Source organism: Manihot esculenta, chromosome 11 (assembly GCF_001659605.2).
Source record: "Manihot esculenta cultivar AM560-2 chromosome 11, M.esculenta_v8, whole genome shotgun sequence".
Taxonomy (NCBI): domain Eukaryota; kingdom Viridiplantae; phylum Streptophyta; class Magnoliopsida; order Malpighiales; family Euphorbiaceae; genus Manihot; species Manihot esculenta.
Genome location: NC_035171.2, coordinates 31,442,213 through 31,459,787, shown reverse-complemented (window position 1 = coordinate 31,459,787; position 17,575 = coordinate 31,442,213). Strand labels below are relative to the sequence as shown.

General features: G+C 33.0%; 1 protein-coding gene and 1 pseudogene across 1 annotated transcript; one reads left to right on the top strand and one right to left on the bottom strand.

Moving 5' to 3' along the window:
- Nucleotides 1-1,275: 1,275 nt before the first annotated feature.
- LOC110625832 lies at nt 1,276-5,391 on the top strand. The gene is made up of 4 exons (XM_021771493.2): nt 1,276-1,423; nt 4,326-4,537; nt 4,768-4,916; nt 5,021-5,391. Exons 1-4 carry the CDS (start codon nt 1,378-1,380, stop codon nt 5,106-5,108), a joined length of 495 nt encoding a protein of 164 aa, XP_021627185.1. The 5' UTR covers nt 1,276-1,377; the 3' UTR covers nt 5,109-5,391.
- Nucleotides 5,392-5,985: 594 nt separating this feature from the next.
- LOC110626315 lies at nt 5,986-12,742 on the bottom strand (annotated as a pseudogene).
- Nucleotides 12,743-17,575: the final 4,833 nt, after the last annotated feature.

The following is a 17,575-nucleotide window of genomic DNA, read 5'->3' as shown; positions in this document are numbered from 1 at the left end:
TTTTAAAAGTTTAAGCCTAAGTATATTATATTGATTTTTTTTGGTATAAAATTATTGGAAAATAAAATTCAGAAAATATAATAATTTTAGGGGATTTACACTTCAAAATTGAAGCACATGGTTGAAACAATGAATTGGCATTAAATTGTTGGCACCATTTCATGAGATTTGACGAGGAAGTGTGTAGGCAAGCTTTTATGTTTGTAGGGTCATCAACACTAAATTCTGAGGGACCATAAAAGGCGAGCATTAAGTTTTTTTAAGTCCAAAATATTTTTACATCAAAGATCATTGAATGGGAATTGATTGCTCTCCTAAAATTGAATAACATAATCAATGGTTCCGATTCAAGATTTAGGCTCCATTTATTTTTTTAAAAAATCTGATAAATACTCTGCTATTCCTAGACGTGGGGCTTCAACTCGTGATTCTCATTATTGCTTCTGTGAAATTAATTTCAAAATCATCATAAATAAGAAATTATAAACTTCTTACAACTTTTTTTTTTAATTGGGTTGAGGGATTTGGATTTAAGAATTTAAAGTCTCGTAAATAACTTGAAAAAGTTTGTATTTAATATAAATTCAATTTCACATGAAAAAAGTTAATAATGTTTCCATTCATGCAGCAATCTTTTTATCGTTGCTTATATTATGGATCTAACCAAACATAACTATGGCATCTGCCACGTGGCTTAATTCCCTAAACAAGTGTTTCTGCTGGTAGTAATGTTAATGCTGTTAGCTGAAGGCAGCTTGTGAGAGTGGTTTTCCAACTCCTTTCTTTAATCTTCTTGGTGAGAAATTTTACCCTTAATATTTTTTTAAAAATAGTTTTTATATTTTTCAACATTCCAAACACTTAAAAACATTAATTAATAAAAAATATTTTTTCGATAACATGAAAAATTTAGTCATTCTAAAAATAAATTATTTTTTTTTTCAGAAAAACTAAATTGTATAAATATTAATTATAAGAATTAAATAATATATATAATTTATTATAATTAATAATTTAAAAATTAAAAATAAATTTTATAAAATATGGAGATATTTTAATTGAGTGATTTTGAAATAGGGATAAGATAATTAATTTTTTTTAAAAAAAATTATTAGCATTTCAGTTTCAATGTTATTGTATCCTGAGCTAAATTGGGGTAAAATGAAAATTCAACTGATGGATGTATAACTGGCTCTTCAAAATACGACCAAAAAAGGGTTTCAAGAAAAATGGTTGGCAATTCTGAAATTGTTTGCATCTATAAGGGCTGATATTGAAAAAAGAAAAAATCTGACAGCAAAGATAAGAAAATTTCAGAAGCTGGGAAGATATTAGATAGTTGTTCCCCAACTAAAAACGGTGGACAAGGTCCTTGAAATGGAGTTGGCAGTGCCCACTTTATCATTTGCTTCCTTTACTACAAGTAAGTTACACAAGCTCTAATCTCCTCCTCCGTCTTTAATATTCCATGGAGCTCTAGTTCTTCTAGTTGTTCATCATTCATTTTTTTCCAGTATAATCTCTTCAACTTCACCATTACTGCAACTTAAGGTAGTTGTCGAGTGTGATGTAGTTATGGCGAAGCTAATAGAAAATGCCCGTTTAAAGATTGGGACTTTGAAGCTTTAAATGGATGGTTGTTACTTTAATATGTATTTTCTTGATATGTATTCTTAGGTTTCTCTTTATTCGGTGAAATCACCATAGCCATTCATAGTCATCCTTATGGAGGAAGGTCTTTGTGCACGTCTATGTTTTCCATTAGCTTCATCGTTACTGCAACTTAATTGAGGCAGTTGTCGAGTGCGATATAGTTATGACGAAGTTAATAGACAATGCCCAGTTAAAGGTTGGGTCTTTGAAGCTTTAAATGAATGGTTGCTACTTTAATATGTTATTTTCTGAAGCTCTTTTTTATTTGGTGAAATCAACAAAGACATTCATAGTCATCTTTAAGAAAGAAGGTCTTTGTTGTATAATGTTAGTTTCAATAAAGATAAGCATGGTTATTTTGTATGGTTATCAGAGAAGTTGTGGGTGTTAAAGGGGATACTAAATTAAAGTTGAGCGCTTGAATAAGGTTTCTGGAATTTGATGGGAAGAATGAATGTATAATGTCTTTATTGGCCTGTTCAGTTATATAAAACATGGATTCCTGCCTGGTTAAGCCTTAGATTTCCTAGTTTTTTTCTGTTTATGCTCACTGTGGGTTCCTTTGTTGCGGGTGGTGGAGGGAATTATGTGAAATTGCTCTATTGCGCTTATGTTGGTTGTAGACGAGATTCTGTAATTGATCAATATTTGAAAAGTTTGTTAGGCCACCTGTCTGAATTGTGCTGTTGTTAAACCTCTCTCATTTATGATTTCGTATGTATTGCATACCTTGCTTGAGCTGCCAAAACTATTGCTTGGAAGTATGGAAACATTAATTCTATAATGAATATGGCTAAGTACCAATTTCCTGGTTTTCAAATCTGTTTTGAATGTGCTAGAGTAGGTGTGACTGTGTGATGCTTCTATACGTCTACCTAGTGTTTGATTTATTGTGCATCTGCTTAAAGTCTTATTTATCTTAGAACTTACTTTTGGCTACCTAACGGAATGGTGGTATATCCCGGTAGATGAGAAATAAGGAAATTCTCTAATTGAATTTTGTAGATTAGAATGGTGATACAGCTACTGAAGTAAATGGATTCTTTTATTTGGTGAAATCACCAAAGCCATTCATAGTCATCTTTATGGAAGAAGGTTTTTATTATAATGTTAGTAATAATAAAGATAAAGATGGTTATTGGCATGGTTATTAGAGTAGTTGTGGGTGTTAAAGTTTGCAGACACTACAAGTAAAGTTGAGTACTTGAATAAGGCTTCCATAATTTGATGGGAAGAATGAATGTGTAGTGTCTTTCTTAGCTTATTCAGTTATGCAAAATATGGATTCCTGCCAGGTTAAAACTTAGATTTCCTAGTTCATTTCTATTTATGCTCACTATGGATTCATTTGTCATGGGTGATGGAGGGAATTATGAGAAATTGCTTTATTGCACTTATGCTGGTTCTAGATGAGGTTTCTGTAATTGATCAATATATGAGAAGTTTGTTAAATCGCCTTTCTGAATTGTGCTGTTGTTAAACTTCTCACATTAATGATTTAGTGTTGTGAATTTTGATTTGCTATAGAATTAGACAATTATGATTTCATGTGTATTGCATACTTTGTTTGAGCTGCCAAAGCTGTCTGTAAGCTAACTAAATCTGTTGCTTGCAAGTATGGGCTCATTAATTCTATAATGACTATGGCCAAGTACGCATTTCCTTGTTTTCAAATCTGTTTTGAATGTGCTAGAGTAGGTGTGAGGCTTCTAATGTCTACTTAGTGTATGATTTATTGTGCATCTACTTAGAAGTCTCATTTATTTTAGAATTTACTTCTGCATACCTAACAGAACGGTGATATATCCCATAGATGAGAAATAAGGAAATTCTGTAAAATTCTGTAATTGACTTTTGTAAATGAGATTTCCTATTAGAATGGTGATAAAGCTATTGAACAAAATTTCTTACACTCTTTTTCGCAAATTGCAGGATAACCATCTTTGCACAGTTAAAACAGCAAATGCCATAGCCTTTAATATGCACTAATAATGATTTGCAACATGTATATACAATACCATTAGTAACTAATAGGCTTTTGAATATGTTGCCTGAACCATAAGAAGTATAAAATAATAGATAACTAAAATTCTCCCTCCATTTGCTGCCCAATTGTACTTGCAATTTATGAATACCTAAAGCATGTATGGTATACTGTATTTCAGCATAATGGTAATGAAATTGAATATTGTTCTGTAAAATCTTTATTTCATGCTTTAACATGATTGTTCTGACTTTTCATGCTTTCATTTCAGTTCCTTGCTAAGTTATATATCACGTCCCACATCGACGGTTTACGGAAAAATAGATTTGTATATAATAGCTAGCACGAAACTATTAAATAATTTAGGTAAAATAAAAAATGGGTCCAAAAGTTATTTAGATCAGTTTGAGACGGATTGTTACAATTAGTATGTATGAAGTAAAACATTTTCCCTTTAGTTGAATTGTAATCTATGGTGACTGTTAATGTTGTTGCACTTTTTTTGAGTCTTAATGGTAGAAGAAGATTCTGCTGGCTAAATTTGTGAAATTTGACTCCTACTTAAAGCCCATTAAGAGTGTAGGATTCCATTGCAAAGGAACGTTTCAGTCACTTGAAAATATTGATTTTGGACTTTTAACTGAAATTCTTAGTGACTGTGAGTTATCTAACTTTTGATGTCATGAAGCAACTAGGTTGCCCAAGCCTGGAATTCATAATATACTGAATCCAACTCCACAATCTTCAAATGGAATTAAATTACAAAAACAAAAGAGAAAAGCACGCTCAGTATCCTCTGCTCTACCAGAAACAGCTGCTTCTGTTGCACTTGCTGCCACAGTTGTGGGTGCAGCAGCTACACTTCTTGTGAGAAGAACCCAAGCTTCTGAGACAAATGAGGTACATTTCTAACTTGCAAAGAGGTGAAATGCTTCACTTAAAAGAAAAAAAAAATTTATATGATGGTGGATATAAGCAAATGCATCTTGTAGTCACTCTAGCGTTCTTGCTCTCTGACATGACATGTACGCGTATCTGCAGCATTTTTTTTAAAGCTCAGCTTCCTTACTGGCTTACCTGCTTGTTTATACAGCACACAGAATCTAATTAATATCATTACCAAGTTGCAGATTCAGTTGAAAACATGTGAAGACTGTGGTGGTTCTGGTATATGTTCTGAATGTAATGGTGAAGGATTTGTACTTAAGAAACTGTCGGAAGAAAGTGCTGAGAAAGCACGGCTGAATGCAAAGAACATGGCTACAAGATATACGGCAGCGTAAATTTCTAATTCTCCCTGTGTCTCTCATGTGCATTCAGGCTCACAATTACTTTGAAATGCCATTATGCTTGGAGTGATCCATTGAACTTTTCTTGTTCCAGGCTTCCAAAGAAGTGGAGTTACTGTACAAAATGCTCTTCTGCTCGTTCCTGCAGTACTTGTGGAGGCCAGGGAAAGTTGAGCTACTAGCTTTGCTCTAATCATGTTCTTGCCCAACTTGGATTGGCTCTCTACGCTGTCGGTTCGAAATTATGAGGCAGAGTGAGCTTGCAGTTTATAGTTAGAAGTGAGTAATTTTCTTGTCTAGTTCATTGGATGATTTTATGTATATAGTTTTACTTTTCATTACAATATTGCAGAGGTTTCTCTGATGATTGTAAGGCCTGGGTTACAGACAATGTTCATGTGCTATTAGCTTCCTTTACTTGGTTATTAATTTAAGGTAGCAAAGGCAATTTTATATTTTTATTTATGTTTTCTGGTTTCCATTCTCTTATTTTCCTCCTTAGAGACTTTAGAGACTTTATTATTATTATTATTAGAAATATGGGAAATAATCATAAAAAACCTAAAATTATAGATATTTTTAATTTAGGCTTAAAAGAAAAAGTTACTATACTAAAATGTAATAAATTAATTTGAGATCATTTTTAAAAAATTTTTAATCAATATATTTAAAGTGATATTTTTTTAATTAGAAGCTTAATTAAACAATAATGTTGTGGGATATATATTGATCTCACATGGGTAAAATAAAAGAATTTATAGAAATATATAATAATTAATATGAAATTATTAAATAATTTAATTTAATTATTTTAGATCAAAGTGAAAATGAATGATGATGTATATGAATCTAATTAATTAAAATTAACTTATATGCGTTATAATAATTATATGAAATCACTTTTTATATTTCAAGAAAAGTGGTAATTACAAAAAGTTGGCTGGAGATGAATTCTTGCCTGATTGGGCACATTACAAAAAGTTTATTCCTTAAAATTTGGAGATGCCATACATGAACAAAGTCGTAATTAACGTTGTTTTACATGTTCTATGATTGGCACTAAACATTATTGGCTGGAGAAACATTTCCTGCCTGAACAAGGGCATCCCGTCGGCCTCTCTCCGATCGGCTGTTCTCAGCAAACTTGAGGCTTCCTTCATGCATACCCTTTTGCATCTCCTCCTCCATCCACTCCGACATGTAATAATACTCCTCGGAAGATCCGGTGGGGTTTTTGGAAGGCGGCAAGAACATGCTTCCCCACTGAGGAAAATGGATCAATGCTACCGAAAGAGTACATACTGCTGCCGAAGTACCCATCAAAGATAGGCCTGTTGCTGTAGAGAGTCTTGAGCTAGAAAAGAACACTAGCTGATTCAAGCCAGAACCAAAGTTACCTCCTGCACCTGTTAGACCAGATAATAGACCTAAAGATCGCCTGGAGACAAATGGAATGATCCCATAAGTTGCACCACAAGCGGCTTGAATCCCGATGGAAGATAGCATCATTGCGAGGATTGCAATGGGGAGTGAGTTGGCTCGGCCTAGCCAGATACAGAAGACAGCTCCTAAGGTTTGGAGGATCCAGAGGGTCCAGAGCCTGCCCCTCATGCCAAATCTTTTGGCTGTAAAATCAGAAGCGTAACCACCAAATGGGCGAGCACAGATGTTGGTCATTCCAAAACAAGCTGCTATAACTCCAGCTGTGTGGAGCTTCAGATTGAATCTATCATAGAAATATTCAGTGATGATATTGTTGGTGGTCAATTGGATTCCCATGGAGAACCCATAAAGCAGGAAAAAAATCCAAGTTCTGTAGTTTGTGGTTGCATACTTCAGGATCTGAATAAGAAATTAAACTAGTTATTAACATTGCATTGTAGAGATTGACATGAGTTGAACAAATTAGCATTCTCAGATGATTACCTTGGAGAATTTGTCCTTAGCAACATGACCTTTCTTCTGCAAGGTGCTGAGGTTTCCATCAGGCAAATCTTGGCCAAGTGTTAACACAGCAACTCCCATTATCACATGAAGACAGCCAGGAACAAAGAAGGCAATCCTCCAAGCAGTAAATGGAGTAGCACCTGCAAGTTTGATAATGTGGAAAACAAGAGGCATCAAGAGTTGAGTGACTCCACCACCCATATCACCCCACCCACCTGCACATCCATTAACAAGCCCAATAATCTTGCCATTGAACATCGTGGTTGTCCAGTATTAGCAAGAAACAAAAGTTGCCAGACAGAATCCGATCATGAACCGGACGGTTAAGTATCCTTGTGCATCAGATACAAATGACATACAGAAGACAGTAGGAGCAGATAACATCAAGAGAAATGCAGTGCCATATCTTGGTCCTATAAGGTCACAAACTGCACCCATTACAAGCCTAGAGAGTATGCTCCCAGAAACAGAAGCAACCCCGGCATTACCAACATCAGATTTGGTTAAATTAAGGTTATCCCTGATAATGGGAACGAGGGGTGCAGCTGCAAAAGTGGAGACAAAGGTAGTGAAGAAAGAACTCCAAGCCAAGTGAAAAGCTCTCATGTGAGGATTAATAAATAAATATAATACTAAACCTTTTTCGAGTGTTTTGAAATAGCTTTATGTTGTATTTAGATATGTATAACTCCCTTATTTGTAGGATGTAAACGGGTTGTATGTATGTATTTAAATTCATCTGTTATTCATAATAATACACACTTTTCCTGTTCTCTTATGGTATCAGAGCGTTTTTTCAAGCTTATGGGAATTCAAGTGTAACAGCCCGGAAACCGAACTGCTACCGGCACTAGGATCCAGATCGACTTAAGGTCGCCGGGACCCGTAGTAAGCCTGCTATACTGTCTGTGTACCAGCCAGTACGGATCTTGGACACCCAGATCAGAAAGTTGCGGAACAAGGAGATACCAATGGTGAAAGTCCTGTGGAACCACCACAACCTCGAAGAGTGCACCTGGGAGACACGGGAGTCCATGCTCCAGCAATACCCCTATCTGTTTTGAGGTGAGTTAGCTAGTTTTCCCCTTTTCTTTGTGTATATGTGTTTCTTTGTTTGAGAAACATTCGGGGACGAATGTTCTTAAGGGGGGAGAATGTAATACCCGGCTCGAGTCCGGCATCGGAATTCCTGTAGTCCGGTGGAATCTCGAGTGTCGGAACCCTCGAGAAGGGTAATTCATATGTTTTTGAATGTTTTATAACTTGTTGTACGGTTTAAAGGCTAAAGGAAAATGTGTTTTGATAAGAAAAGCAACAAGGGAGAAATGCAAAGGTTCGGCCGCCGAAGGTCACTTTCGGCCGCCGAACATTGCATAGTTTCGGATTCACGTTCGGCTGCCGAAGGTGGTCTGGCCAGCCACCTATAAAAGGGCCAAGGGTCGGTGGAAGGAGGATATTTCTCCTCCACTTGCAGCCAGAGGTGAGTTCCAGCCTCTCCCAAGTTGACTTTCATGTTTTTCATGTTTTTCACCAAATCTTCCAAGGGTTTTAAGGGTTTTGATGTGTTTTGAAGGTTTTGAGCAAAAATAGCAAGTTTGGAAGTTTGGAGCTTTGGAAGAGCTTTTCTTCATATCTCCACGTTAGGATCACTCATCCTTAAGTTCTGAAGGAGGTAAGGGTGGATCCTGAACTTCTTTGATGATTTTTGAAGGTTTTATGGAAGTTTGATGGGTAGTATGCATGATTAGGTTTAGGTGAGATTTTTGGGAGATGTTTATGGTCAAGCATGTTAAGTGTTGTTTGATGTGTTTGTTTGAGGTTTTAGGATAGTTTTGGATCTCTTTAGGCATGTTTTATGGTATGTGCTAGTTGGAAGTAGTTAATATGTATGTTGGGTGAGTTTTGGGTGAGTTTTGCATGAAACAGAGCAGGTTTCTGTCCAACGGGCAAAACCAGGTTCGGCCGCCGAAGGAAGGTTCGGCCGCCGAACCCCTTGTGGAGGCAGTTTCGGCTGCCAAAGCTTGCCCCCGAAACTTGGGACTTTCGTCTCTGGAGGCAAGGTTCGGCCACCGAAAGTGCCGCCGAAGGTCGAGTTTCGTCTCTGGATGAGACTTTCGGCTGCCGAAGGTGCCGCCGAACATGCATGAGTTTCGTCTCTGGAGAAGGGTTTCGGCCGCCGAACCTGCCGCCGAAAGTGCCCTGTCCAGCTTTCTTTTGCATGTTTTATGTGATTATTTAGGGATCTTTTAAAGGGCTTTTGGGGAGTTTCAGAGAGATGTTCTTGAGTTAGTTTGGTCCCTCATTTGAGTCCACCTGTGTAGGATCGGACCAGAGGAATCAGGGAAGTCAGCAGTGAGCACAAGTTCAGAACCTGCAGAGTTAGTACAGAGTTAGCCAGAGGTGAGTGGACCTTCTCTTTTCAGAACTAAACTATTTTTGAGCATATATCATGCATCATAATGAGTCTAGTAGGATGCTTGCATTAGTTTCACGAATATGCTGCATTGCATATACGATGCGTATGAGGCTGTGGATAGACCAATGCTCTGTTATAAGACCTAGCCGGGCCAGGCAGCCATCTGTAGGTAAGACCTGACTTGACTAGAGCAGGCAACAGAGATAGTAAGACCTGGCTGGGCCAGGCAGACAGAGTTGATAAGACCTGGCTGGGCCAGGCAAATTGAGGTTGTAAGACCTGGCTAGGCCAGGCATCCTTTTAGTATTGGGATTTTTGGTGGTCATGTTTATCCCTGAGATGATGTGCTGTTGTGCATACCATGAGATCATGCTTTTCAGAGTATGTTTTATAGTTCTGCTCATTGGGCTTGTATAGCTCATCCCTCTCCCCTAACCCCAGTTGTGCAGGTTCAGAGTTCAGAGAGGAGTCCAGCAGAGTGTGGAAGAAGAAGAGTTATGTAATAGCTAGTGTGGACATGATATTGTAAAGAGATGTACAGTGTATAGACGTGTGCTTGACTTATAAGAGTTGTAATCCCTTGTTGTTAGACACATGATCAGTTTATGTATGTTTCTTTTATTGTTAGTGCATATGAGAAAAACCAGGCTTAACATTATGAGTTCTATCCGCCTAGAGTGGGGATAAAATAGCAGAGATATAGTGCATGCACAGGCTAAGCCTTGGAGTACAGAAAAGTTTTATGTTTTGACAGAAAATGTATGATCATGTATGGGATTTCACAGGTACACAGACAGTATAGCAGGCTTACTACGGGTCCCGGCGACCTTAAGTCGATCTGGATCTTAGTGCCGGTAGCAGTTCGGTTTCCGGACTGTTACATCAAGGGTCTAACCCAAGGGTAGCACAAACACCCGAAGACTTTTAATTTTATATAATTTGGTTCTTTCTTATGAAGACACCAAAAAGGAGAATTATTTTCAAGAATAGGAGTAGGCATCCTATTAATTAAGTAGACTGCCGTTTGAAAAGCATAGGACCAAAATGAAAGTGGCAAGTTAGCTGAATGAAGTAAGGTGAGTCCAGTCTCAACAATATGTCGGTGCCTACGTTCAGCAATTGCATTGTGTTCAGGGGTCTAAGGCGGAGTGAGAAAATGCGAAATCCCATTATTTTATAAAAAACTCTTTAAATGATGAAATTCCCCCCATTGTCGGAATAGATTGAAATAATTTTCGTGTCAAAATAATTCTCAACCATTTTCTTATAAACAGGAAAAATAGAAGACACATCAGACTTTCGTTTCAAGGGAAAGAACCAGACATATTTAGTATAGTGATCGACAAAAATCAGGTAGTAACGGAACCCATCAACAGAAGTAATCGGGGAAGGACCCCAGACATCAGTGTAAATTAATTCTAATAGTTTTGAACTGGTCATTGTGGATTGAGAAAATGAAAGTTTGTGCATTTTGTTGCACTTACAGGAATCACAAAAAAAATTATTATTGACAAATGAAAATTGAAATTGCTTCAAAAGAAGTCGTAAAATAGGGGTAGAGGGATGGCCAAGCCGACGATGCCAGAGAGACTGTGAATGGGCAACAATATGATTCACACTTGGTTTTGCAGAACTGACAGATCAGGTGGCCATTCATAAATTCCATTAACGGGCTTCACTTTCGCCAGCAGTGCTCCCGTGCTCAAATCCTTCACATTAAATAAGAATGGATTAAATGTAACTTCAACATTATTAGTAGCACATAACTGATAAACAGAAACCAAATTCTTATTTAAAGCAGGGACACATAACACATTATTCAGATGCAAGGGCTTTGAGTGTGACAAAAATTGAACAGAACCAATATGTGTTATAGGGTAAGAACTACCATCACCAAGAAGAACATCGTCATTGCCATCATATTCAGAATGGATTGCCAAATTCTGTAAGTCTTGAACAACATGTTGATTGGCACCAGAATCCATGATCCACTTAGAATCAGTAGACTGTCCAGTTTGTGTCACACAATTAACCTGAGTTTTGTTTGCAACCTGTGATGCATCATTGTTAAACATCCAGGGCAGCAACTTTTTAAGTTTAAAGCACTGCTTGGTGGTATGACCCGGTTGATCACAAAATTGACATTTGACTTTTGCTTTCGAAGTCGATCCTCCTCCAGAATTACCAGGCAATGAAACCGCAGCAGACATATTTGATCGAGTCCTAGTTGATTGAGATTGAGGCCGAGCAGATCCTGATTTGGCAGTATAGTTAACAGTAGTCGGCGCAGCAACAAAACCTGATTCGCGAGCCAACTGACTTTCAAAATCAGTAAGTTTATCATGCAAAATATCAAAAGATACCTCTGTATCTCGAGCACGAATTGCAGCAGCAACTTCCTTATACTCCGGGGATAACCCATGAAGAACATGAAGGACGACTTCATTCATGGAAATCAGGACACCGGCGGCAGCAAGAGTGGTGGTGATAGCTTTAACGTTCTGTAAAAACTTAGTGATAGTCATGGATCCCTTTTTAGTGGTGAACAGAGATTCCCTAAGACTCATAATCTGAGCCTGTGAAGGTTTTGCATACGTCTTTACCAGGGTAAGCCAGACATCAGATGCAGATTTCTCACCAACTATAAAGGGAACAATATCCGGGGAAAGAGATGCTATTGGAGCACTTCGAATTAATTAGTCTTGAAGAAACCAAATTGAATCTGATTCAATGGTTACATCACGTGGTTTCTCCACATATTTAAGAAAATCATACCCCACCAACAGCGAATACCACTATGTATGCCAGGATTGATAATTCGTGGAGGTGAGTTTGATAGGTGCTTGTGTTGCGGCATTAATAGAAATAAGTTGAGAACCAGAGGATACAATAGGGGATTGCACAACTGTAGGGGTTGTTGTACTCTCAACAGTAGGAGATGGCAGATCCATAACACAGGAAAGGAGAAAAAAAATGGATCGAAAAAAAAAATGCTGTGAAGCTTTTGCTGATTTATTAACTAAGTCATTGCCAATTACAGAGTTTATAAAGTTCAAGAACAAGATTGGTGTCGGAGCTCGACCACCATCTTGCGGGAGCATAATAGATAAGGATAATACTAAACCTTTTTTGAGTATTTTAAAATAGCTTTCTGTTATATTTAGATATGTATAACTCCCTTATTTGTAAAATGTAAACGGGTTGTATGTATTTAAATTCATCTGTTATTCATAATAATACACACTTTTCTTATTCTTAAGGATCAACAAAAGAAAATGGTTTGAAGACTTTGGCCCTGTGCTCTGAATCAACCGGTAGAGCAAATTTAGTGGTTGTTTGATCGGTTGGGGTATTGTCAATCTCAGCTGGTGAGTCAACAGAGAAAGCAAAGGTTTGTTCTCTGCCTGTTAATCCATGCATGGAGGTTCCTTTGGCATCAGCTTCTTCGGCCATTTGATGAACTAGACAGATTATAGCTAAAAATGAAAGCTAGCTAGCTAGCTATTTAGGACGAGGCAATATTGCCGTTGCTTGCATGAGGCTGGCTCTGATCTAGTATTTATACAGTTCTGGACCATGAATGAGCACGTAAAATAGTTACTATCACAGTACTTATATTATTTATTTATGTTTTCGAATCAATAAATCTTAAATCAAATCGATTTGATTTCTAATTAAAATCAATTTGATTTAATTTTTATAAATATTAAAATTTCAGTATGATAAATTGAAATAATCTAATATATGCTTTTACATAATATAAAAAAAACAAATTCAATCATAAACCGCACACTTTAATTTATTTTAATTTTGTGGAAAATAAATAATGTTCAATAATTAAATCTACTAAATCTATATCCAATTAGTGAGTATGAAATTTCCTTTTAAAGTTTTAAATTCAACTTCAACAAAGTAAAATAAAATAAAAATGTTTTCTATGATTTACATCCTAACATTTTTTAACTAAAAATTCACATAAGATGGTAATTAAGACATTAATATAATTAATCTGCATAGATGAATCTTGAAGTTTCATGCCCTAATATTTGTTTAATTGAGTGATTAACGTGGGATTCGTTATGTGGTGATGTGTTTTGTAATATATTTATCACATTATTTAATCCCACTAATTATGAGAGATTTACTATTTAGTCTTTAAATATTAAAATTACTAACTAGTTCCTACGTTCTTAGAAAGTTATTAAAATGTCCTTATCTTTTTTTTTTGTCAACGAAATAGTCTCTCCGTCTTCTTTTCCGTTAAAAATAGATAACAATAATGAGAGAAAATTTTTAAAATTCAATTTTGCTCTTAAATAAAACCCCTTATTTAGTTATTGGATATTACTATTATTAACAAATTAATCCCTACATTTTCAAAAATCTATTAAAATGTCCTCATCTTTTCTCATATCTATTAAAATGTTCTTAATGTTCTTTTTCGTCAACGAAATAGTCCCTTCTCCTTCTCCTCCTCCTCAAAAAAGAAAAAAAAGAAGAAGAAGATGACGATGAAAGAGAAGAAAAAAAAGATGATGATGAAGAAAAAAAAGAAGAAAAATCTCCTCCATCTCAAATAAGAAGAATAAAAAGAAAAATCTAAGAAAAATTAAAGAAGAACCGAAGAAAAAAAGGAGGAGAAAGAATCAATGATGATGAAGAAGAAAAAGGGTAATTTGATTTTTTTACTATACTTTTAACGGTAGAAATAGACGAAATGAATATTTTATTTGATTGAAAAAAAATAAAAACGTTTTAATAGATTTCTGAAAAATTAAATTGTAAATTTCCTATTAATTATTTATAGAATTTTCTTTCATTAATTGTATTTGTTAACTCTCCATCATTTCAGGAGTCGTTTGGCCTTTTATCAAGATTCACAAACTGAAATAACACCTTGACTCCTTCAAATCTTCATCTCATCGTTTTTTTTTTTAATTTTTATTTCCGGTTAATAAAATTTTAAGAATTTAAGTATGGTTTAGATGACCATTTTGTATTATATAAAAAAAAAAATTGGCCATTTTTTATGTGATTTTTAATTTTTATTTCTTCAGACCTAATTCTCTATATACAAATTAGCATGAGATTTAAGACATCTCTTTCCGTTCAAAATTAAACATTTATTAAAAGTTTGATATTGAATGGCAAAGTTGTGATACTATATTATTAAGAGAAATTGGAGTGTCTAAAATTTTAGAAAAAATAAATTTTTCTATATATAAAACAATTCAATAGTTAAAATTGATATCGTTTGTACGTAAAAATAATTATAGTTAGCAATTCTTTAAAATTAAAATGGTTATATTTGGTCTAATTTTTCCTTATTCTAGAGTTTTGTTTTATAAAAAAAATAATATAATAAACTTTTTGTATTTCCTCTTTTATATTTGATATTTACTTTTTATTAATAATTATTTCATATTTTATAAAATTAATTTAATAATTATTATTTCCGTATTTGATTATTATTTTTTATTAAAAAAAAATTCCAATTGCTTAATAATTAGTTATATATATTACCCCTCTAATAAAAAAAACTTCTATTTGTTTACATGAATTAAAGAAAAAAATACAGTCAATATTATTAAATTGTATATAATATTTTTTCTTAATATACTCTCTATTAATATTATTTTATTAAAATTAAAATTAAAAATTTTTCTAAATGAATCTGCCGGCTAATCTTTCGATGGTGGAATTTCGATGGCTTGAAAATTATTTTTTTAATGCATTTTAAAAATACTTAAAATTTATTTTATAAAATTTTTTTTTTAAAGATTTTAACATCAAAATTTTAAATTTTAATGGAAATTCCATCGCAAAATTAGAATCTCGACATTAAAATTTTAGATGAGTATTATAGAATCAGATTACTTACAGATTATTAACTTTCTCTAATTTCAGTGTTTTCTCCAAACTGAATTTAGTTCCTTGCTAGAAGATTATGTTCTCTTTGCTTCTGCTTTGGAATATTGTTCTTAGTCTTTTATAGGTCAGTCTGGTAATATTATTGCTCATCTTTTAACAACACATAAATTCAAGTTGCGATGAATTATGTCTCTTGATGGAAGACGAGCCTGCATGTGTTCTTTCTTCTATTTATCTTGATTATGTTATAATTTATTTATTTTTTTTATTAATGAAAGTTGTTTGGTTATAAAAAATATTAATTTAATAATAATATTTTAAAATTTCAATATTAGTTTAACATTAATGAAAAAAATATAAAAATTTGGAAAAAAATTTGAAAGGAGGAGATCAGGGAGAACTTGGTGGTGAAGTCATAAGACTGATGAAGACAGTTGTAGCAGGTAGAGTAGAATTGAGAAGTCAAACAAAAATATTAAGTGGTAAACAAAGGAAAATAATTAATAATTTTATAGAAAATGAAAGTTGACATTGTAAATTAATAATTAAATTAGGATTATATCGTAAGTACTGAAGATTCTATGCAATGGCCGTGACTCATCAACAGCATGGGAAGGTTCATAGCATCTTCCAAAATATTTTTAATTAATAATTGAATTTTGATGAACTGAGATGGGTTAGCTCAATCGAGTGTAGACGCGTAGATAAAAGTTTAATTTATAAGCTGAAATGGGTGAACGGAGAGTTAATAAAGTTGATTTTTTATTTGAATTTTTCAAAATTTATTTTAATAGAGAATTTTTTTTGATTTTTTATTTGAATTTTTCAAAATTTATTTTAATAGAGAATTCTTTTAAAAAAATTAATTGCTTCATTAGGTTTAACTGATGGGTATATAGACTTTAATCTTTATTTTATATTTCATCTCATGTGATAAAAACACTATACTAAAAAATTTATTAATGGTGGATAATCCACTAATAAATATGAAATTGATTAATTTATACTATATTTTTTATTCACATCACATCAGTTAAATTTATAATACGTGCGTTTAAAATTTTGAAGAGATTAAAGGAGTGACTTTCTGGTGACTTGTCCCTATTAAAATACAATGAGATTATAAATATGAATTCTAATGATAATGAATCTAATGTTTTATATATTATCAAATTTCAACTAAAATTCAATAGGTGCATATTAATTTTTTTTATACAATAATAATAAATTTTTTATATATTTCAAAATTAATTGATAAATTATATATAGATATTAATTAATTTCGATTTAAAATCAAAGTGGTTTTTGTTCATTGGGATATGAACTTGGAATTGATTTTCTAGATTTTTTGATAATTTCTTTTTCAATTGTGATTTAATATAGTTTACTTTCATTTTAATCAAATTTAAATAAATATGTTTAATTTTAATCAATCACAAATTATTTAACTCTTTAATTAAAAAAATAAAGGTGTACTCTTCTTTTTTTTTTTTAAAAAAAACAAAAGGGAGAGGTGAGGTGACTGTTGGCAGTATTAGAGATTATAATACGAGTACCGCACTTATCATAATAAAGGTTTTTATTTATTTATTTTTTTAAAACCTTAATTATTATTTAATTTTAACTTAAAATAATAAAGCTGTACTAGCCGTACAAGCAGTACGCGTTGATTTGCTCATCCTTTACCTAATTCAGATGGTTACATAAGCAAAGCAATTTTTTTAATATTAATTTCTGGTTTTCAATCCATGATTAAGCAATGGGATGGTAGGTGTATCTGTAATTTGAATTATTATAATTAATATTAGGACGTAATTGATGAGCATTATTATATTATTTTGTTGAGTTATTAAGTTTAATTTCATAATGAATTCATATTAAAAAAATTCTTAATTAATTCATTATTTTTATAAATTTATTTTAATTTACCAATTCACGACTAAATCATGCTAACACTGAATTGAATTATTCAATAACAAAATTAATAATTTTCATTATTAATCTCTAATGAAATTATGATTATACCATCTAATTTTTTTTAAATTTAAAATTTTTATTATTATACACTAATAAATTATTATGAATTTTAATTACACGAATGTGATATATTTATAAAAAATTTAATATCAAATTAAAAAAGCCATAACATTTATTAAATTTGATTAGATTTAATTTACTTTATATTTTTATTATTATTATTATTATTATTATTAAAAAATTGTAACTTAAATAATAACTAAAATTTATATATAATCTTTTGTAAATTATATATTATATCAATTTTGAATAACTATGAGAAACTTAATAATAGATATGTAAGATTTAAAAATATTTAGTGGAAAATTTTGATACAACTTAATAAAGTTGTTATGAACGACTTTAAACTATGTGTAAATATATTTTTAAATTCATTAA